This window comes from Dryobates pubescens, chromosome 10 (genome assembly GCF_014839835.1).
Source record: "Dryobates pubescens isolate bDryPub1 chromosome 10, bDryPub1.pri, whole genome shotgun sequence".
NCBI classification, from domain to species: Eukaryota; Metazoa; Chordata; class Aves; order Piciformes; family Picidae; genus Dryobates; species Dryobates pubescens.
In genome coordinates, this window is record NC_071621.1 from 15,047,791 (window position 1) to 15,071,012 (window position 23,222).

Consider the following 23,222-nt stretch of genomic DNA (forward strand, 5'->3'; position numbering starts at 1 on the left):
CATATTACCGCAGTGCTGGGGGGCGGGCGGAAGGGGGCGTCCGGCCCGCTCATTGGCCAGTGTTCCACCGAGGCAGAACACCGAGCGCACTATTGAGAAGCTATTGGCTAAGCAGAACGTCAATCAAACCCTTTCTGTCAAACCGTTGGCACGGCAGCCAGCGTCCATTGGCGGGCCGACTTCCGAAGGCGGGACGACGCCCGAAGGAGCGGCTGACGATTGGAGAAAAGCGGATTTGATTGACGTCGCCGTGCTCCGTCACGTGTGCGGGGGGGGGCTGTTTTTATCACGTGGTGGGACGAAAATATTTTGCTGGGCGGGGGCGGGGGCGCTGTCGCCATGGCAACGGCAACGGCAGCGGCCTGGCAACGGCGAGCGGCCCGCGCCCTGCGGAGGGGCGCCTGGGGCTGCGGTCCCGGCAGGCTGCAGGCCCCCAGCTGCAGCCTCACGGAAGGGCGGTCGGCCCCATGTCGTGCCAGCCCGCCCTGCCCGTAAGCCGGTATGCCCCACATCAGGTCCACCTGCCTTGCATCTCACCGGCCTGTTTCACATCACGGCCGACTGCCTCACATCTCGCCGAGCTGCCCCACTTCACATCCCCCTGCCCAGCGACACACCAACCTTGTCAGCACTGCACCAGTCTGCACCCCAACACATCCACCTGCCCCTGTGGGGCCAACCTGCCCCCAGCAAACCAGCCTTCCCCACAGCATATACACCTGCCTCATGTCACACCATCCTGCCCCACATCCCTTCCTCCTTCCTCGCATCACACTGGTGTGCCCCACAACAGACCAGCCTGCCCCACATCCCTTCCTCCTTCCTCGCATCACACCAGTGTGCCCGACAACAGATCAGCCTGCCCCACATCCCTTCCTCCTTCCTCACATCACACCAGTGTGCCCCACAACAGACCAGCCTGCCCCACATCCCTTCCTCCTTCCTCGCATCACACCAGTGTGCCCCACAACAGATCAGCCTGCCCCACATCCCTTCCTCCTTCCTCGCATCACACCAGTGTGCCCCACAACAGATCAGCCTGCCCCACATCCCTTCCTCCTTCCTCGCATCACACCGGTGTGCCCCACAACAGATCAGCCTGCCCCACATCCCTTCCTCCTTCCTCGCATCACACCAGTGTGCCCCACAACAGATCAGCCTGCCCCACATCCCTTCCTCCTTCCTCGCATCACACCAGTGTGCCCGACAACAGATCAGCCTGCCCCACATCCCTTCCTCCTTCCTCGCATCACACCAGTGTGCCCCACAACAGATCAGCCTGCCCCACATCCCTTCCTCCTTCCTCGCATCACACCGGTGTGCCCCACAACAGACCAGCCTGCCCCACATCACTTCTTCCTTCCTCAGGCCATCCCTGATGCCAGCATACACTGATAAGCAACAACGCTACCCCTGCCAAGTACCCACCTCCATCCCACCCAGGCAACATCCAAACATTGATCCCAGCCAGAAGTACCACCCCCATCAGGCTGACACCATCTTCACATACCACACAGCGCCAGGAGCGCCAGTCCTGGCCCCGCACCCGACCTGGGCCACTTGTCCCCGCAGTGCCCTGCAACACCGGCCTGGTGTAGGTGGCTGCTCTGGAGACACCTGTCCCCATCCCAGTGCCGGGGAGCAGCTCAGGTTGTGCTGCAGCACCTGCCTGCACTGCCAGGAACGCCCATCCCACTGCCCCGGCAGCAGCACTGCAACGCCTGTGCCCAGCATGTGCTGTGACACTGGAAATGCCTGTTCCCACCAGCCCGGGAGGCTCTGGGAAGGCTGTGTTGTGTGCACTGCTGGAAAGTCCTGTCCTCCTCTCCTGCTCCTGTCTTCCTTTCCTCCTGTCCTCTTTTCTTCCTATCCTCCTGTTCTCCAGTCTTCTTGCCCTGTGCTCAGTCCCATGTGGCTCCCGTGCCATGGAGACCTTCCCTGCAGCCAAGCTCACCAAGCCCATCCTTCACCTGCAGTACTGATCATAGGATCACAGAATCAGAGAATGGTCTGGATTGGAAGGGACCTCCAAAGCTCATCCAGTCTGATCTCCTTGCAGTCAGCAGGTGCATCCTTCTCAGCTGCAGGACTCTGCACTTATCCTTGTTGAACCTCATTAGGTTCCTCTCTGCCCAGCTCTCCACTCTGTCCAAGTCTTGATGGATGGCTACACAGCCTTAAGGTGTCTCAGCCAAACCTTCCAGGCTGGTACCATCAGCAAACTTGCTGAGCAGACTCTGTCTGTCCCCTCATCAATGTCATTGATGAAGATGTTGAACAAGAACAGACCCAGCACTAATCCCTAAGGGTTTCCACTGGTCACAGCTCTCCAGCTGGACTTGGCACCAGTGACCACCACTCTTTGGACTCTATTTTGTTACCATTTCCTAATCCATCTCACTGTCTGTTCTCCTGTCCCACACCTCCTGAGATTACTCACAAGGATGCTATGGGAGACAGTGTCAAAAGCCAGTGTTTAGAAAAGCCAGATGAGTTCCTTAACATAGCAGCTCACATGCCCTAGATATGGAGATTGCAGTTAATTTGCTGCTTAATGTAGACTGAGAGCTCTGAGCCATAATTCAGGGACTAAAAAGAAGCATTTTCCCCAGGGGACAATTCAAATATGATCCTAAATCCCATGCTAATTTATGAACGATTTTGTAGCAGTGGAACTGATAGAGCTCCAGAGAAGTCCCTGAATATTTCCAGCTCATGCTTGTTAAGGTTTAGACCTCATATTCCAAATTTCAGATTTATCTTGGCATTTTGCTGTCTTAGTGTGAAGAGGAACTGTTTGCAAGAGCATTATAAAACATGGAGATTCTAGGAATAAGGTTTCAGTTTCACATTCGATTTTCATTAGCTTTGAGAGGTTACTTCCATCCCTTGAACGTCTCTTAATTTCACCACAGGTCACTCAACATGAGGAGAGTCATCCACATTCAACTGGAGGCCAGTCACTAGTGGCGTCCCCCAGGGATCAGTTCTGGGCCCCATCCTGTTCAATATCTTTATTGATGATCTGGATGAGGGGATTGAGTCCACCATCAGTAAACTTGCAGATGACACCAAGCTGGGAGCAGATGTTGATCTGTTAGAGAGCACAAGGGCTCGCCAGAGGGACCTTGACAGGCTGGACAGATGGGCAGATTCCAACAGAATGGCATTCAACAAATCCAAGTTCTGGGTGCTGCATTTTGGCCACAGCAACCTCATGCAGAACTACAGGCTGGAGTTGGAGTGGCTGGAGAGCAGCCAAACAGAGAGGGACCTGGGGGTGCTGATTGACAGCTGGCTGAACATGACCCAGCAGTGCCCAGGCGGCCAGAAGGCCAACGGCATCCTGGCCTGCATCAGAGATAGTGTGGCCAGCAGGAGCAGGGAAGTCTTTGTGCCCCTGTACTCTGCACTGGTTAGGCCACACCTTGAGTCTTGTGTCCAGTTCTGGGCCCCTCAGTTTAAGAAGGACATTGAAACTCTTGAACGTTTCCAGAGAAGGGCAACAAGGCTGGGGAGAGGCCTTGAGCACAGCCCTGTGAGGAGAGGCTGAGGGAGCTGGGGTTGTTTAGCCTGGAGAAGAGGAGGCTCAGGGGAAACATTATTGCTCTCTACAACTACCTTAAGGGAGGTTGTAGCCAGGAAGGGGTTGGTCTCTTCTCTGAGACAACCAGCACCAGAACAAGAGGACATAGTCTCAAGCTGTGCCAGGGGAGGTTTAGGCTCAAGGTGAGGAGAAAGTTCTTCACTAAGAAAGATGTTAGCCATTGAAATGGGCTGCCCAGGGAGGTGGTGGAGTCACCGTCCCTGGAGGTGTTCAAGAGGGGATTGGACGTGCTTGGTGCTATGGTTTAGTAGTTATGAGGTGTTGGGTGACAGGTTGGACTTGATGATCTTTGAGGTTTCTTCCAACCTTATTGATTCTATGAGGCCCCGTCCCTGGAGGTGTGTAAGACCAGGCTGGATGAGGCTCTGGCCAGCCTGATCTAGTGTGGGGTGTCCCTGCCCATGGCAGGGGGGTTGGAACTAGATGATCCTTGTGGTCCCTTCCAACCCTGACTGACACTATGATACTATGAAAAGTCACTTGGAGCAGTAATGCTGTAGCTACATCACCAAGCTCTGCTGTATGCATGGCATTACCTAGGACCCTCTGTAATTTACAGCTGCCCAAGGAAATTATCATTTGAATTTGCTAACCACATAAAAAAAGGCTGATGTTACCCACCTGCATCATTTTGAAGAGCACAGCATGACATTTGTTACACCTCAGTGGATGTTCCTGGAGCTGATTATCATAAAAGATGAAATTCCACCTGTTGCAGTAAGTGCATGGATGCACAATGCTCTCCCACCTCCATGACCTGCCCATCTGACCAAGCTGAGTGGGGTGCTGGATACTCTAGTGGGAAGGTATGCCATCCAGAGGGATGTGGACAAGCTTGAGAGTTGGGTCCATATAAACCTCATGAAGTTGAAGGCCAAGTGTGAGATCCTGCACCTGGGTCAGGGGAATGCCCAGCATCAATTCATGCTGGGGGGTGAGGAATAGAAAGCAGCCCTGTGGAAAAGGACTTGGGGGTGCTGCTGGGTGAAAAGCTGAACATAAACAATCAATATGCACTTGTAGCCAAGAACCAACCATGTCCTGGGCTCCATCACCAGCAGCAGGGGATTCTGCACCCTGCTGCCCTCTGCTGAGACCCCACCTGCAGTGCTGGGGCCAGCTCTGGCGTACTCAGCACAGCACAGACAGGATCCTGTGTGAGCAGGGCCAGAGGAGCCACAAGAATTATGGGAGGGCTGGAAGCCCTCTGCTGTGAAGCTAGGCTGAGACAGTTGGAGTTATTCATCCTGGAGAAGAGAAGGCTCTAAGGAGAACTTCTTGTGGCCTTTCTATGGGCTGGTCAGAAAGATGGAGACAGACTTTTTGTCAGGGCATGCAGTGACAGGACAAGGGTTGATGGCTTTAAGCTGAAAGAGGGGAGATTAAATTAGACAGTAGGAAGAAACTGTTCACTTATAGTGTGAGCAGTGAGACACTGGCACAGATTACCAGCATCCCTGGAATGTGCAAGGCCATGTTGGATGAGCCTTTAAGCAATGAGGGCTAGTGGAAGGTGTCCCTGTCCATGCAAGCTTGTTGAACAAGATGATCTTCAAGGTTCTTTGCAGCCCAAACCATTCAATGATTCTGTGATCTTCAGATTTCTTCAAATTAATCCAGCAGGCAAAGAGTGGGGAAAAAAATAAAGGGGGGTGGGGATGGAAAACATCCTCTGATTACTGAGAATGTCTTGTATTCACATGTGATAGTTGCTCACTTTGACCTCGTGGAAAGCCAGAAACAGGGTTTTTTGTGGACATTGTTTGTTGACAACAAAGCTAGAAAATAGTTAAAATGATTATTAAAGAGTTAATCATTTTCCTCAATAGCCCAACCCTTTCTGGTTGGAGGATGAGCAGAGGGCTGGAGCTCCTCTCCTATGAGGACAGGCTGAGAGAGTTGGGGTTGTTCAGTCTGGAGAAGAGAAGACTCTGAGGAGACCTCATTGTGGCCTTCCAATAGCTGAAGGGGGCTACAAGGGAGTTGGGAAGGGACTTTTTAGGGTGTCAGGGAGTGATACGACTTGGGGGGGGAAATGGATATGGCTCTGGACAACCTGATGTAGTGGAAAGTGTCCCTGACAATGGCAGGGGGTTGGAACTAGATGAGTCTTGAGGTCCCTTCCAACCCTGACAATTCTATGATTGTATGATTCTGTGAAAGTACAATTTCAACAAGACAAGGTAAACAGTCACCATAATTTTGGAAACCCTTTAAAGAAAGGTGGATAAAATACCCCTCAGAAATTGTCAGAAGTGCCATTTGAAAACTTAAGTGCCATTTAGTCTGGAGAAGAGCTGACTGAGAGGATATCTCATTAATGTTTATAAATATCTGAAGGGTGGGTATCAAAAAGAAGGGGCCAGGGTGTTTTCAGTGGTGTCCTTTGATAGGATAAAGGGTAATGGATATAAACTGGAACCCAGGAAGTTCCACCCCAACATGAGGAAAAGCTTCTTTCCTGTGAGGGTGATGGAGCACTAGAACAGGCTGCCCAGAGAGGTTGTGGAGTCTCCTTCTCTGGAGACTTTCAAGACCCATCAGGAGGCATTCCTGTGTGACCTGCCCTAGGTGGTCCTGCTTTAGCAGTGGGGTTGACTCAATGATCTTTGGAGGTCCTTTCCAACCCCTAACATGCTATAATTCTATGATTTCTTCAAGTACTGCTCTACCAGTGGCCTTCTTGCTTGGTGGAGCTGACTTTGAGGCACAAGGTCTAGTGTCCTTTCAGATAACATGCCTTGGAGTGATACTGCCTGCAGGTCATTCTAGGCATTATCTAGTAGAGTTTCTTGCAAGTTTTGGCAAGCTAGAAGCTTTGGGAAAGGACAAAATGACCTTGTGGCTAACGGTAATTCCTACTTCCTCCACAGATCAGGTCAAATATGCTTCTTACTGTGGTATGAGATCATTGCCAAATCACTCAAATGAGCAAACACACTTCAGTGATGGATGGCAGGATGCCAAGTGCAGGGCAAAATGCTCTCAGTCTGTGAGTTGTTTACAGAAGACAAATTCAGTTTTGCCACTGAATGCCTCTTCAATAATGTCATTTCAGCCACAGATGTGGGGTTAGAAGAGTTTATTTAGCTTCACCTTCAGAGAGATCAAGCTCAAGTAACAGAAACTAACAGAATATTCTGGGTTTGTGGGAACTAAACCCTGGACACGTTTATGTCTGAGGTATTTCTGAGTGTATTTCTACTTGCAGCTGAATGTGTTTGCTCTGCCCCAGGATGCTGTTTTAAACTGCTGCGAGACCTCTGCAGCAGCATAAGACTTTCTAGTGATGCCTTTGCAACAGAGCCATACAATCATAGACTTGTATTGGTTGGAAAAGACCTCTAAGATCATCAGACTAAGACCACTATGGCTGTTAAACCCTGTCCTGAAGTGCCATGTCCACACATTTCTTGAACACCTCCAGGGACAGTGGTTCCACCAGCTCACTGGACAACCTGTTCCAGTGTCTCACCACCCTCGTGGGGAAGAACTTCTTCCTAACATCCAATCTGAATCTACACATTTCTATTTTTATTTCCATTCCCCCTAGTCCTGTCATCACCTGACACCCTACAAATTCCCTTTTGTCTATTCTGGATTTTCCCCCTCTCAGTTTAAAATCATCTCCCCTCACCCTTTCACAACAGGCCCTGCTAAAAAGTCTGTCTCCAGCTTTCTTATAGAATCATAGAATCGATAAGGTTGGAAAAGACCTCAGAGATCATCAAGCCCAACACCTCATAACTGACTAAACCAAGGCTCCAAGTGCCACGTCCAATCCCCTCTTGAACACCTCCAGGGATGGTGACTCCACCACCTCCCTGAGCAGCACATTCCAATGGCTAGCAACTCTCTCGGTGAAGAACTTTCTCCTCACCTCGAGCCTAAACTTCCCCTGGTGCAGCTTGAGACTGTGTCCTCTTGTTCTGGTGCTGGTTGTCTCAGAGAAGAGACCAACCCCCTCCTGGCTACAACCTCCCTTCAGGTAGTTGTAGAGAGCAGTAAGGTCTCCCCTGAGCCTCCTCTTCTCCAGGCTAAACAACCCCAGCTCCCTCAGCCTCTCCTCACAGGGCTGTGCTCGAGGCCTCTCCCCAGCCTCGTTGCCCTTCTCTGGATACGTTTGAGTCTCAATGTCCTTCTTAAACTGAGGGGCCCAGAACTGGACACAGTACTCAAGGTGTGGCCTAATCAGTTCTTCTAGGCCCCCCTGAAGAACTGAAAAGACACAAAAAGGTCTTCTTGGAGCCTTTTCTTCTCTTGGCTGCACAACCCCAACTCTCTCAGCCTGGCCTCACAGCAGAGGGGTTGCATGCCTCTCATCATTTTTCTGGCCACCTGTGGACCTACTCCATGTTCTTACTGGCTGAGGATGAGATTCACCTAATGCCAAGACACCGTGATACAACTCAGTTCATCAAACAAATGCTGAAGCAGTAGCCGTCCCTGAATTAGCCTTTTCAGTCTTTTCTCCCCAGCCTGTGATGGAATCAGTCTATCCCAACCTTCTTAACTATCCCAGTTTTTCTCAAATAGTAAATCATAGAATCATGGAATAGTTTGGGATGGAAGGGACCTCAAGGATCAGCCAGTTCCAACCCCCCTGCCATGGCCAGGGACACCTCACACTAGAGCAGGTTGCTCAGGGCCACATCCAGCCTGGCCTTCAAAACCTCCAGGGATGTTTACTCCTGTGAGAAGGTTGCCAGCTAGTTTAAAAGTTGTTTGAATTAAGCCTCTTGAAAAATCCAGACCAAAACCTGATTGTCCAAAAAGAGCTGGAGGGTCAAGTAGCAGGGGGTTGTAAAAACTGCCTTCAGAAGGATGCTATTACCTCAGCATCATAAAGAAAAGCTTCTAACAAGTTCAAGGAAGGTTCAAAGAACCTCACAAAAGCTTCTTGGTTTGTAAACAACATGAGCTGTTTCTGGATGTGTTGTGTTTGCTGTCGTGCTGTGATCTTCCCAGGTTTCTTGAGTGAAGCAGAAACAGGCCAAGGTAATTTGGGATGAGGATGTTTTTAAAAGGCCTCCTGAAAGTGGCCTTTGGGATCAAAACCATGATCCCATAGTTTGCTTACTCAGGGACACGTCTGCATTAAACACAGGAGGGTTTGGCTTCGTGGGGATTGTATCTGAGCTTTGAGTGAGGGAGTGCTCACATCCTGTTTAATAAGGCTTGGAAAGGTGCCCTTTTGCTGTTGTGATAGTTGGGAAAATGCTGGTTTGGATCAGATATGAAAACAAAACCCAAAGGCAATAAATGTGCCCCTAAAATGGACAACTCTGTACAAATACACATGATGGTGAGACCCCACCTGCAGTGCTGGGGCCAGCTCTGGAGTCCTCAGCACAGGAGGGACATGGACCTGTTGAAACAAGTCTGGGGGAGGCCACAGCAATGCTGGAAGGACTGGAAGCCCTCTGCTGTGAGGGAGTTGGAGTTCTTCAGCCTGGAGAAGAGCAGGCTCTGGGGAGACCTTACTACGACTCTCCAGTACTTAAAGCAGCCTAGAAGAAAGGTGAGGACAGGCTTTTTAGCAGGGCCTGTATGCCACAGCAAAGGATGGTGGCTTTAAGCTGACAGAGGGGAGATTTATACCAGACAGAAGGAAAGAATTTTCTACACTGATAGTTGTGGAACACTGCCCCAGGTTGCCCAGAGAGGTGGTAGAAGCCCCATCCCTGGAAACCTTCCGGGCCAGGTTGGAATGGGCTCTGAGCAGCCTGATCCTAGTTGCAGGTCCCTGTTGACTGCGAGGGGGTTAGGCAAGAAGCCCTTGAAAGGTCCCTTCCTATCCAAAGCACTCTGTGATTACTGAAGACACCTTCTCAGTGAACAGAGGCAGCTGAAGCAATGTATTTAACCACACAGTCAATGATGCAAAAGGCAGAGCAGGGAAAAATAAAAATAATGAAAAAAAATGAAAGAGCTCAGGATAAGGAATAGGATTTTCCGAGATTTCTCCCCCCATGAGTCCTTACAGAATCATAGACTCATAGAATTGTTTGAGTTGGAAGGGACATAAAAGACCATTTAGTTCCAACTCCCCCTGCCATGGGCAGGGACACCTCCCAGGTTGCTCAAGGCCCTGTTCAACCTGACCATGAACACTTCCAGGGAGGGTTAGGATTACATCAGATGGAATCATTACAGGTCTAAGTCCAGGTACCAGAGTGTTGCTTATTATAAGGCCTGTCCTAAGGGTATGCTGATAAAAGTGGGTCACCTCTGAAGTTCCCTCTCTCAACACAGATGCCTTGTCTGCCTTTGATGTTACTTCTTGGACTGTTGACTGCATGTCTACATCTCCTGTGTTGTTTGGAAGGAGTTGGAAAAGAAATTAGAAACCCCATTCTGAGATCATTGAAGTATTAACCTCCCATAAGGACTGGAGACTGCCCTATGAGCAGAGGCTGGGAGACCTGGGGCTTTTTAGTCTGGGGAAGAGAAGACTGAGAGAGGATTTAATAAATGTTTATCAATATCTGAGGGCTGGGGGTCAAGAGGGAATGGACAGGCTCTGCTCAGCTGCACCCTGGGATAGGACAAAGGGTAATGGATAGAAACTCCAGCACAGGAGGTTCCACCTCAGCATCAGGAGGAACTTCTTCACTGTGAGGGTCACAGAGCACTGGAGCAGGCTGCCCAGAGAGGTTGTGGAGTCTCCTTCTCTGGAGGCTTTCAAGCCCCATCTGGATGTGTTCCTGTGTGACCTGTGCTGGATTCTATGTTCCTGCTCTGGCAGGGGGGTTGGACTCAGTGATCTTTGGAGGTCCCTTCCAACCCCTGACATCCTGTGTTCCTATGAATAGCTTAAGTACAAGCATAAAAATAGCTCAAATGCTCTTTTTCACCCTTGGGATCATTATTCCTTAATTGAAAGTTTCTCTGTATCTAAGTTTGAAGGAAGAGTAGTGATTGCTCTGGAGAAGGAACTGACAACTAGCAGCTTCTTTGTTCTGAAAGTGATTCCACAACCACAGATCAACCACTGAAGCAACTTTTCTGTCAGGGAAATTAAAGCAGTTACAGCTCTGTGCTTGCTCACAGGTCTCTACACAGAACCATCCACAGCAAAGCAGCTCACTGGCCTTTTAGCACATGGGCTCCATCACACCCACCCACCTTAAACTGGCCATCACCAGACACTCACTCTCAATGGAGACTACATAGAAAGCTGATGCAAAACAAGAAGATGCTTTCTGGTGTCAGTGGACCATGGCTATTCAGTCTGGAGAAGAAAAGGCTCCCAGGAGACCTTCTTGTAGCCTTCCAGTATCTGAAGGGGGCTACAGGAAAAATGGGGAGGGACTTTTGAGGGTGTCAGGGAGTGATAGGACTGGGGGGGATGGAACAAAAAATGAAAAGGGTAGATTCAGATTGGATGTTAGGAAGAAGTTCTTCCCCATGAAGGTGGTGAGACACTGGCACAGGTTGCCCAGGGAGGTGGTGGAAGCCTCATCCCTGGAGGTTTTGAAGGCCAGGCTGGATGTGGCTCTGAGCAACCTGCTCTAGTGTGAGGTGGCCCTGCCCATGGCAGTGGGCTTGGAACTGGATGATCCTTCCAACCCTAACAATTCTATGATTCTAATTCTATGATTCTAAACACTGGCTGGTGCTTCCCCACTGAAGAAGAACTGGGTCAGCAAGTTGCTGCAAGAATTTTCTCCCAAGCAAGACACACAACTTCTAAGCTTCTGATGATACTTCTGCTATGAGGACAGGCTGAGGGAGTGGAGCTGGGGTTGTTCAGCCTGGAGAAGAGGAGATGCCAGGGAGACCTAATAGGAGCATTCCAGTATCTGAAAGGGGCTACTAGAATAGAATAGAATAGAATTAACCAGGTTGGAAGAGACCTTCAAGATCATCATGTCCAACCTATCATCCAACACCACCCAATCAACTAAACCATACAACCAAGCATCCTGTCAAGCCTCGCCCTGAACACCCCCAGCGACGGCGACCCCACCACCTCCTCAGGCAGCCCATTCCAGTGGGCAATCACTCTCTCTATGTAAAACTTCCTCCTAGCCTCCAGCCTAAACCTCCCCTGACGCAGCCTGAGACTGAGAGATTGTTTGCAAAGGCCTACAGGGATAGGACAAAGGACAATGGATTCAAACTAGAGAAGAGCAAATTTAGATTGGATACCAGGAAGAAGTTCCTCACTATGAGGGTGGTGGAACACTGGAACAGGTTGCCCAGGGAGGTGGTTGGGGCCCCATGCCTGGAGATGTTCAAGGTGAGGCTGGAAAGGGCTCTGGGCAACCTGATCTAGTTGAAGGTATCCCTGCTGAGTGCAGAGGGGGTTGAATAGATGACCTTTGGAGGTCCCTTCCAACCCAGACCCAGTCTTCTTTAGAGAGAAAGGCTTCATTTAACTGATCTGTTGCCATATAACTCCCTTTTTGCCTTGGGTCGTTTTACAGTGTGAAACTTGGAAGCATTTGCACTTGCATTTGGTTTTTCACCTGGTGCTGCTGCTGCTTGGGCTAAATTCTCCAAATACTTATCCAGAGGGTAATGCACCCCTTTGTGCTCTGGATCTCCTCCTCATGCAACGTCGTTCCAGTCTGGGTTAGGGGGTTTTTTTGGGCTTTTCCCTAAAATGCTTTTGTCTTTTCTTATCATGGAGTTCCTGCCAGGCACCTCACGAGGGCAGCACCTCCTCTCTTTTTCTTTCTTCCCGCTTCCTTCGTTAGAGCTTACTCTGCTTCCAAGCTGAATTAAAAAGCCCCAACCTGTGTTCACACTGCAGATGGCACCGTTCTGATTATACGACTGTAATTAACCATGGTCTCAAAGCAACCTGGCCCAGAAGGCCAAGGGCAGCCTGGGCTGCAGCCAAAGCAGCGCTGGCAGCAGAGCCAGAGAGGTGATTCTGCCACTTTGCTCTGCTCTGGGGAGACCTCAGCTGGAGTGCTGTGTGCAGGTCTGGAGCCCTCAGCACAGCAAGGACCTGGAGCTGATGGAGCAGGTCCAGAGGAGGGCCAGGAAAATGCTCAGGGGCTTGGAGCAGCTCTGCTCTGAGGCCAGGGCGAGGGAGCTGGGGGTGTTCAGCCTGGAGAAGAGAAGGCTCCAGGAAGACCTAACAGCAATCTTCCAGTACCTGAAGGGGGCTACAAGAAAGATGGAGGGAGACTGTTTGCAAAGGCCTGCAGGGACAGGACAAGAGGCAACAGCTTCAAACTAGAGAAGAGCAGATTTAGATTGGATGTTAAGAACAAGTTCATTACCATGAGGGTGATGGAATTATGGAACAGGTTGCCCAGAGAGGTGGTCAAAGCCCCATCCATAGAGATATTCAAGGTGAGGCTCAGCAGGGCTCTGGGCAACCTGATTTAGTTAGAGGATGTCCCTGCTGACTGCAGGGGAGGTGGAGTAGATGGCCTTCAGAAGTCCTTCCAGCTCAGCCCATTCTATGATCATCCAGTCCCATCTTTGACCCAGCACTGCAGGCTAGTGCAGAGGAAAGGACATTTATCAGGACTCTTGCAGGTATAACAAACAATATACAGAGGGCAAAGACGTCTTCAAGCACCGGAGAAGTGCAAATGCACTTAAAGTCAAACTAAGCAACACTAGAACAGGAGGCTGCTGAGCTAAAAGCAAGATAGATCCACAGGAAAGCAAAGAACTTCATAGAATCATAGAACTGTTTTGATTGCAAAAGACCTTTATCATCATCAAATCCAACCACTTTTTAACTCTACCAAGTCTGGTGCTAAAGCATTCATAGAAGCACAGACCATTCATAGAATCATTTTCAGAGCTGGTCTACTGAGGGTGACATGGTCTTAGTGGTGAATGTGGCAGTGCTGGGTCAGTGGTTGGACTCAATGGTCATTAAGGTCTTTTCCTGCCTAAATGATTCCATGGGCAGGAGCCTACCTCTTGTTATAGCAAACAGAAGATGCCTGGACAGCAAGGCAAGAGTTTAGTGACACCATCCTGACACTGTCCCAGCAACATGCAGTGTGTCAGCCACTGCGCCAGTGGTCATAACTTCAACTTCTATGAACACTGAGGTTATTTGCAATCTTCTGGATGCATCAAAGCCTCTTCCCAAGTAGTCCTCACTTTACATAAGGGAGAGCACGAGTTGGAAAAATCATAGAATGATCTGGGCTGGAAGGGACCTCCAAAAGTCATCCAGTCTAAACCCCTCTGCACTCAGCAGGGACATCCTCAACTAGCTCATGTTGCCCAGAGCCCTGTCCAGCCTCACCTTGAAAATCTCCAAGGATGGGGCCTCAACCACCTCCCTGGGCAACCTGTTCCAGTGCTCCCCTGTGGGCACAGGCGAAGGTAATGCCAGGACAAGGACATCCCCAATGAGTCTTTTGCTAAATCAAAGCCATTAAACACACTGCAAGCCTAAGATGAATTTTAGATAAGGTTCTTACCTCTGTGATTAGCAAGAGAAGCATAGAATCATAGAATTAACCAGGTTGGAAAAGACCTCCGAGATTATCAAGTCCCACCTATCACCTAATACCCAACACCTCCTGACAACTAAACCATAGCTCCAAGTGCCACATCCAATCCTGTTGTAAACACCTCCAGGGACAGTGACTCTACCATCTCCCTGGGCAGCACATCCCAATACCCAATCTCTCTTTCTGGGAAGAACTTTCTCCTCACCTCCAGCCTAAACTTCCCCTGCACAGCTTGAGACTGTGTCCTCTTGTTCTATCACAGGTTGCCTGGAAGAAGAGACCAACCCCCACCCAGCTACAACCTCCCTTCAGGTAGTTGTAGAGAGCAATGAGATCTCCCCTGAGCCTCCTCTTCTCCAGGCTAAACAACCCCAGCTCCCCCAGCCTCTCCTCACAGGGAGAAGGGAGAACCAACTGCAGAAAAGCAGCTCAGAAGGAGCCATTTTTTCCTGATTTCAGCTCAGAAGGATGACTGAAACTTGAGTGTAGGAAACTAGCACATCCTGGGCTGCTACCTTGGGCACAGGGTAAGATCAAAAGAAAATTCCCCTGTTATGGACTGCTGGTAAGCAGGGAGGAAAGAACAATATTCAGAAGCAATCTCATGTTGGCCAGCAGGTCCAGAGAAGTGATTTTGCCACTGTAGTCTGCTCTAGTGAGACATCACCTGGAGCATTGCATCCAGCTCTGGGGCCACCAACACAAGAGAGACATGGACCTGCTGGAGTGGGTCCAGAGGAGACCACAAAGATGATCAGAGGGCTGGAGCAGGTCTGCTATGGAGGCAGGCTGAAAGAATTGGGGTTGTTCAGCCTGGGGAAGAGAAGGCTTTGGGGAGACCATAAAGGAGAATTTCAGTATCTGAAGGGGACCTACCGGAAACTTAGGGAGGCAACTGATTAGAAGAGCCTGGAGTTATAGGATGAAGGGCAATGGTTTGGTATATTTAGGTTGGACATTAAGAGGAAGTTCTCTCCAATGAGGGTGGTAAAATACTGGAACTGGTTGCCTGGGGGTGTGGTTGAGATCACATCCCTGGAGACACACAAGATCAGATTGATGTGGCCCTGGGCAGCCTGATCTCGTTGGAGGTGTCCCTGCTGACTGCAGAGGGTTTGGATAAGATGGCTTTTGAGGGTTCCTTCTAACCTGAGGCAACCTGTGAATCTGTTAGATCTTCAGTGACAGAACTTGCATCACAGCCAAGAGTCTTGGGCAGAACTGGTCTGACCTTGCAGTATGGACAATTACAGGACATTCATTAGTGCAGCCCTTCACAGGAATTGCTATTGAAACGTTATTTGATTCCCTTGCTCTGCTTTAGATGGGGATCTGCAAGCAGCTGCTGTGCTTTGGTAGAAAACCTGACCCAGTGAAAACACTGCTTGGAAAAAGCTCTGTAAAAACTGACCTTCCCCAGTTTGTGCTCCTTGTGGTTTCCAGTGACTTACCTGGGCACAGACTGTCAAAAGTGGCTTGGGCAGAGGGCTTTTTTTGGTGCAGTGCCAGAGAAGGCACTGGAAACCCAGACAATGTTTGCTAACAGAAAAGAGAGAAGCAAATCAAGCCTACTAAGGTGAGGAAAAGGGGAACCGAGCAACACATGAGGTTTATCTTCTGGAAAAGGAGACTTTCAGACTCCATCAACCAAGCCTGAAAAGGGCAAAGAGTAAATCTGGCTTTCACCTTGAAGAGCAGCAGTGTCAGCCTGTGAAAGTCAGCCAGCACTGATGGACCATTTCCATAGCCCCAGCCCAACAGACAACAGGTTAAACCCTCACTTGTTGCTAAAAGAGTCCACATGAACTTTAGAGCAATCATGGGCTATTTCTGGAGCACTTCACACCTCCAGCAGCAGAAGGCTGAGAGCTCTGACAAGAGCTGGAAGGATTTCCTCAGCTGAGGACCTGGATCCTGCTCTGTGTGTGCTAGGCAGCAACAAAACCTAAAGTGATTTGCTGAAAAGCTGCAGCAGGATGCAAGCTTTCTGTATCTGCTCAGTGAAGGAGGTCCACAGATGTAGGCTTGTCTCAGCCCCTTTATAGAGACAGGCAAAAAGCAGCCCTAGAACCACAATTTGCTCATCTCATCCTGAGTGGCCCATGCAGGGATAATGCAGATCCATGTGGGTCTGCTTTAGGATGAAGAAAGCAGTTTGCTTCCCACAGAGCTGAGGCCTAGCTTCAATCATTGATTCAGTGATTGATTGATGCTATGGTTCATTGATGGATTCAGTCAACCATAGCATCAATCATAGAATCAAATTAATCATAGAATGCTAGAAATTGGAAAGATACCTCTGAAGAATGAGTCCAACCCTCCTGCCAAAGCAGGGTCACCGAGGGCAGGTCACACAGGAATGCATTCAGATGGGTCTTGAAAGTCTCCAGAGAAGACAACTCCACCACCTCTCTGGGCAGCCTCTCCCAGTGTTCCACCACTCTCACATTAAAGCAGTTTCTCCTCATGTTGTGGTAGAAACTCCTGTGTTCCAGTTTGTCCCCATTGCCCCTTGTCCTAGTCACACAGAATCAACCAGGTAGGAAGAGACCTTCAAGATCAAGTCCAACTCATCACCCAACCCTAACTAATCACAGTATCACCAAGGTTGGAAGAGACCTGAAAGATCATCAAGTCCAACCTGTCACCACAGACCTCATGACTAGACCATGGCACCAAGTGCCACATCCAATCCCCTCTTGAACACCTCCAGGGATGGTAACTCCACCACCTCCCTGGGCAGCACATTCCAATGATGAACTCTCAGTAAAGAACTTTCTCCTCACTTCAACCATGGCACCAAGTGCCTCATCCAGGCTCTTGTTAAACCCCTCCAGGGACACTGACCCCACCACCTCCCTGGGCAGCCCATTTCAGTGGCCAATCTCTCTTTCTGTGAAGAACTTCTGAGATCAAGCCTAAACTTGCCCCTGTACAGCTTGAGACACTGTCCTCCTGTTTTGTTATTGGTTGCCTGGGAGAAGAGACCAACCCCCACCTGGCTACAACCTCCCTTCAGGTAGTTGTAGACAGCAGTAAGGCCTCCCCTGAGCCTCTTCTCCAGGCTAAGAGGACACCACTTGAAAAGAGAATGGCTCCTTCACACCAACCTCACTTCTGTAGCATAGGCCAGGCCACACAATCCCAGCGACACCAAGGAGACCAAAAGCAGGCCACTATTTTTGCCCAAGTTTATTTCTAGAAATTTGTACAAAAACCAAAAATGAGGATTTGATACTTGGTAAATACAAGAATCTCTCAAACATGACAGATGGACATTCATTTGTAGAGGCAAGACTCCAGGAATGTGAAGTACCATCATCTCGCGCGGAAAGAAGGCACGTTTTCGAGCTCCAACACACACTCAGCTGGACCATTGTGAAGGCAGACATGCAAGTAGTGCAACTTCTCAGGTTTGCACATGAACACCTGGTACTATGAAGAGCAAAAAGCTCACTACAAGCAGTGTTAACAGCCACGTAAACAGTTTGCAAACGCTTCAGACCCTACGCGTGGGATGGCTACTCCTCAACATTCACTGGACTGGAATAGTTAAAAAGCCAGCTCTGGGCAGAAATGATTCCTAGCTTCCCCCAAATGGGATCCAAAACACTTCCATCCATGGCTCCCAAAGCATTTAACTCTACAGGTTACACCCCAAGGGTCTGCAGGATTGCACCATCCCATCAGTCCTTGGAGCTGTCTGACGGCTCCAGCCTGATGTCTCCATGCAAGCCTGGGACAAACCTGCTTCTAAACTGACATTCATCACACAGGTGGTGAAGTTCCAGCCACCAAAGCATCCACCACCACTATTGTATGTCAAGGCCCACCAGACCTATGCATCCTTTGGTTTCCTGCATCACCCACAGCAGGGAGTTTGGCATTCTCCTTGTGCTTTCAGAAGAGGCTTTCCCAAAGCAGAAAGGCCCTCGCGCGTGCCCCTTGTGCACCACACCTGCAATACCGCAGTCCTGCTCACATCAACCTGCTGCTTGGCCTGCAAACCAGCCGGATCCTACTCTTCCCAAACACACCTTGTGCTGTAGGACTGCCTCCTAAGTCCATTGCTGGTGATGCAACAGCATTGCAGAGCAGACTCCAAAGGCAATCGTTTCTCCCTATCCAAATGCTCACAGCAATGGGGAGTTGTGCTTTTGGTTTTATTAGTTTCCTCCTGATACAGAGACATTTGTCATGGGATTTATCCAAAGTAAAGCCTTTTCTTGTTTGGGGTTTTTTATTGAGTGATCTAGCAATACTTGAAACACTTTCTTTGAAGGACACATACACCCACACATGCTTTCAAGTACAGGATGACAGTTTGGACTCCTGGAGATGATGTGTTGATTCTGAGAGAAGGAGGTGCCTGCTGAAACAGTCCTTTCAGTTGACTTCCAAGACTTCAGTGTCTGGCAGGCCAAATTTGCTCTTGTACTTGTCAAAGAGTTTGATCAGGGAGTCCACATACATGCTGTGGTAGAAGTCCACTTCCTTCTGGGATGGGTTGTCAATTTTGGGGATGGTGATGGGCTCCCCAACTGATTAAAAAAAAAAAGAAGGGAAAGATCCATGTTAGGTTGAGTGCTCTGCACAGCCTGGAGATTTGTCTTCTATGGCCACAGCTATGGCAGTTCAGCACACCCTGGCATAGCACAGCTTGGCCTTAAAGCAGAATTTTGCCCAAGTCCTCCCAGTCTTGCCACCAGCAAGACCCTCATCACATCTGCAGCCATATCCAGACATGTTTTAGCCACATAAAAGCCAACAGTGCTCTGCTGTGCAAAGTGCTTGGGAAGTCCCATTTGCTTCTCTTTGCAGCAGAGTGATAAATCCCTCCTCATTTAATGATAGGTACAGAATGGTAGGGGTTGGAAGTGACCTCTGGGGATCATCCAGTCCAGCCCCTCTGCTAAAGCAGCATCACCCACAGCAGATTGCACAGGATCATGTCCAGGTGGGCTTGGAATCTCTCCAAAGGAGGAGGCTCCACAACCTCTCCGGACAGCCTGTGGCACCCTCACAGGAAACATTTGTCCTTGTGTTTAGGTGGAACTTCCTGCCTTCCAGTTTGGGCCTCTCATCCAGTCACTGGGCACCACTGAAATGAACCTGGCCCCATCCTCTTGAGATCTACCCTTTAAATGTGGGGAAGGATGAAGACGATACAAGAGAAGGAGCCAAGACTAAAAGCTGCAGCTCTTGTGTGCTTCCTGACACACACAAAAGCAAAGCAGCACTTTTCCCCCTCTCCCCCAAAGCCTTGCTGCTTTGGGTAGGAAGACTCAAAGGCAAATTTTGGAGTGGGCTTTTAAGACTCAGCAGTCAGACAACATCAAACTGCCAGTCCTAGGAGTGTGGAGAGCCAGGCTGCTTTTGACTTGAGCCACGTAAAGACCAGAGAAGGTTCCAGCTACAGCACTCTATAGAGCTCACTTGGGAGAGCGGGCTGGCAGCAGAGCACGATGAGAGGCTTGAGGCCTATGGAAACTTTTCTAGCTCATGATGAGCTGTGCTGGAAGGTTTTACACAGAAGGAAAAACACAGTTTTCTAGTCAAGAGTAAGGGTATGGCATAAACTCAAGTATTCTACTACCTAGAGAAACACACACAGCACGCTTAGAGCAAGAACTTACCAACAGTCGTGATGGGCTTGGAATAAGGTAACAACCCCCAGGTGTTGGAAGAGAAGAGGCCACGGCCATGAAAGATACATGGAGCAAAGCCAATGTGCTTCTGGAACTTCTTCTGCACCCATCTTCCCCAGGAGCCCTCCTCAAAGATCACCTGCTTGTACACTTCGTTCTCCCCAAAGGAGTAGACAGGAACCAAGTCCGCACTAGAAAGGTGGAAAGATGTTAGGACTCCAACCAGCCCTACAGCACCACACTCCCTGCTGTGTAGTCTGAGTGTGATTATTCAGATTCTACTGCCCAGAGATTTGTTGGCAGCACAAGATACTGGAACAGGTTGCCCAGGGAGGTGGTTGAGGCCCCATCCCTGGAGATTTTCAAGGTGAGGCTCAAGAGGGCACTGGGCAACCTGATCTAGTTGAGGATGTCCCTGCTGAGTGCAGAGGGGGTTGGTCTGGATGACCTTTGGAGGTCCCTTCCAGCCCAGACTATTCCATGATTCTGTGCTTCTCCCATGCAGGTTCCTGATACCTTGCTTCTTTATCCTGGAATCCTCCTGGCATCCTAAGCGTCTTCCTACCTCTGTGCCCTACTCAGGGAGAGAAGCCAGAGGTGACACTCACGTGTCTGATGTTCTGGCCATACCTCCACACAACACAGCAAGAGTGCAGAAAGGAGAAGCCATCCATCAGCTGCTTGAGGGGATGAGAGACCTTCATAGAATCATAGAATTGTTAGGCTTGCAAGGGACCTTAAGGATCATCCAGTTCCAACCTCCCTGCCATGGGCAGGGACACTTCACACTAGAGCAGGTTGCTCACAGCCACATCCAGCCTGGCCTTCAAAACCTCCAGGGATGGGGCCTCCACCACCTCCCTGGGCAACCTCTTCCAGTGTTTCACCACCCTCTTGGGGAAGAGCTTCCTAACAGCCAATCTGAATCTACCCATATCTAGTTTTGTTCCATTCCTCCCAGTCCTATCACTCCCTGACACCCTCAAAAGTCCCTCCCCACCTTTCCTGTAGCCCCCTTCAGATACTGGAAGGCCACAAGAAGGTCTCCTTAGAGTTGGGGTTGTTCAGTCTGGAGAAGAGAAGGCTCCCTCAGTCTGTCCTCATAGGAGAGGAGCTTCAGCCCTCTGCTCATCCTCATGGCCTTTCTTTGGGCACATTCCAGCACCTCCAGATCCTTCCTGGAACAGAGGCTTCAGAACTGGACACAGTACTCCAGGTGGGGTCTCACCAGAGCAGAGGGGAAGAATCATCTCCCTCAACTTGCTGGCTGTGCTTCTCTTTCTGCAGCCCAGACTGTGGTTGGCTTTCTGGGCTGCAAGTGCACACTGCTGGCTTCTGTTTGGCTTCTCATCCACCAGCACCTCCAGGTCCTTTTCTTCAGGGCTGCTCTCCCACCAGTCCCTGCCCAGCTTATATCAGTGCTTGGGATTGCCCCAACCCAGCTGTAGGACCTTGCCCTTGGTCTTGTTGAACCTCATGAGGTTCCACATGCCAGCAGTGGTGCTGGGGCATTGCCTCTTACCCATGCCTCAGGGCCAGTTTCACAAATCCCTTCCTGTTCTTCAGTGTCACAGAATTCTTCCCTGGGGTGCAGTTCAGGGACTCTGCTGCTCCTCCAACCACGATGATGATGGCATTGCCACTGCCATTCTTGGACAAGATGTAATCTATGCTGTCACGGTTCACAGGACATATACCTGCAGATCCAAGAGGCAGATAAAGGTCAAGATGTGAGATTCACACCACCCTGTGGGCATCAGGAAGACCTCCTGCAAGATATTAGAGGGAAAAGTTTGTGCTTCGATTGCCAAACTGAGTTGTCCAACTTCCTTCAGCTCCTCGAAGGTTGGGTTTATTATCAGGCATCATGTTCCTCAACTAAACAAATCTGGACTGCACTAGACTTGGTCATAAAAATCCCAAACTAGCTCTCAAAATTTTGCCCTTAAGCTCTCAAAGGTCCATCCCAACCCAGACTGTTCTATGACTCTTTCTTCCCAAGGATAAATGAGCTTCAGGCTGGGGAGGGACTTTTGAGGGTGTCAGGGAGTGATAGCGCCAAGAGGGAATGGAACAAAACTAGAAGTGGGTAGATTCAGATTGGCTGTTAGGAAGAAGTTATTCAGCATGAGGATGGCGAGACAGTGGCACAGGTTGCCCAGGGAGGTGGTGGAAGCCTCATCCCTGGAGGTTTTGAAGGCCAGGCTGGAGGTGGCTGTGAGCAACCTGCTCTAGTGTGAAGTGTCCCTGCCCATGGCAGGGAGGTTGGAACTGGATGATCCTTGAGGTCCCTTCCAACCCTGACAATTCTATGATTTACTGAGGTCTTAAGCCAATCTCCTTTGGCATCACCAAGCACAGAAGGAGATCCTTGCTGAAGCCTTTTGTGTTATCTAGTCCAACACCCATGCAGTGAGCAGGGGCATCTGCAACTAGATCAGGGTGCAGAGCCCCCTAGACAACCTGACCTGGGATGTTTCCAGACATGGAACACCTACTACATCTCTGGACAACCCATGTTAGCATTTCACCATCCTCAGTGCAAGAAAGTTTCTGCTCCACTGCTCAGGATGTCCAGGGAGGTGGAAGAAGCCTCATCTGTGGAGGGTTTTAAGGCCAGGCTGGATGTGGCTCTGAGCAACCTGCTCTAGTGTGAAGTGTCCCTGCCCATGGCAAGGGGGTTGGAACTGGATGATCCTTCATTTCCCTTCCAACCCTAACAATTCTATGATTCTAAAATTGCCATGAACCTTGATTCTCTGCTCCTGAAACTTATTGTCAGAGCTTGTTTATGCTTCATATCTTTGGCCAGGGTAAGCCAAGGAGAAATGAGCTGCCATCATGTGTGTTCCCATCCACAGAACATGTCTGAGCTGTGTTGAATGCTAAGGTCACTGCACTAGGAAGGGCAGTATGAGGCCATTGAATTTTAGAAGTTTATTCTGCACATCTCACCACAGTGATCACTTGACCCAAGAGCTAAATGATGAATGGGTCTTGTGGAATCACACAGGCTAAGTTTGCAAGGCCTCATGGGTATCTGGGCATGAAGGTCATCACCTAATCAGCTCCAGACCACAGAAGAGCAGACCTCACTTGAGACAGACCAGATGGGAGGCCCAGGTGGCATGCAAGGCCAATGGCATCTTGGCTTGTGTCAGGAATAGTGTGGCCAGGATTAGTCCCAGCAGGACTAGGGATGTAATTCTACCCCCATACATGGTACTGGTGAGGCCCCACTTTGAGTACTGTGTGCAGCTCTGGGCCACTCACTTCAAGGAGGATACTGAGGTGCTGGAGTGTGTCCAGAGGAGATTGAAGGGACTGGTGGGAAAGCCTTTTGAGGAGAGGCTGACTGAGCTGTGGCTGCTCAGCCTGGAGAAGAGGAAACTTGGGAGGGACCTTATCACACTCTGCAGCTACCTGAAAGGAAGCAAGGTGGTGGTTGGGCTCTCCTCCCAGGCAACTTGTGACAAGAGGAGAGGGTATGGCCTGAAGCTGCACCAGGGGAGGGTTAGGTTGGAT

The 23,222-nt window shown here is 49.9% G+C and overlaps 1 protein-coding gene across 1 annotated transcript in view; it reads right to left on the reverse strand.

Moving 5' to 3' along the window:
• Positions 1-18,280: 18,280 nt before the first annotated feature.
• DGAT2 (diacylglycerol O-acyltransferase 2) overlaps positions 18,281-23,222 on the reverse strand; it is a 45,449-nt gene continuing 40,507 nt past the window's right edge. Inside the window, exons 6-8 of the mRNA XM_054164506.1 lie at positions 21,220-21,394; positions 19,686-19,888; positions 18,281-18,590 (exon numbers count right to left, since the gene is read on the reverse strand). Coding sequence (XP_054020481.1) covers positions 18,436-18,590; positions 19,686-19,888; positions 21,220-21,394 — 533 coding nt within the window. The 3' untranslated portion in view covers positions 18,281-18,435. The remainder of the gene's footprint in view (positions 18,591-19,685; positions 19,889-21,219; positions 21,395-23,222) is intronic.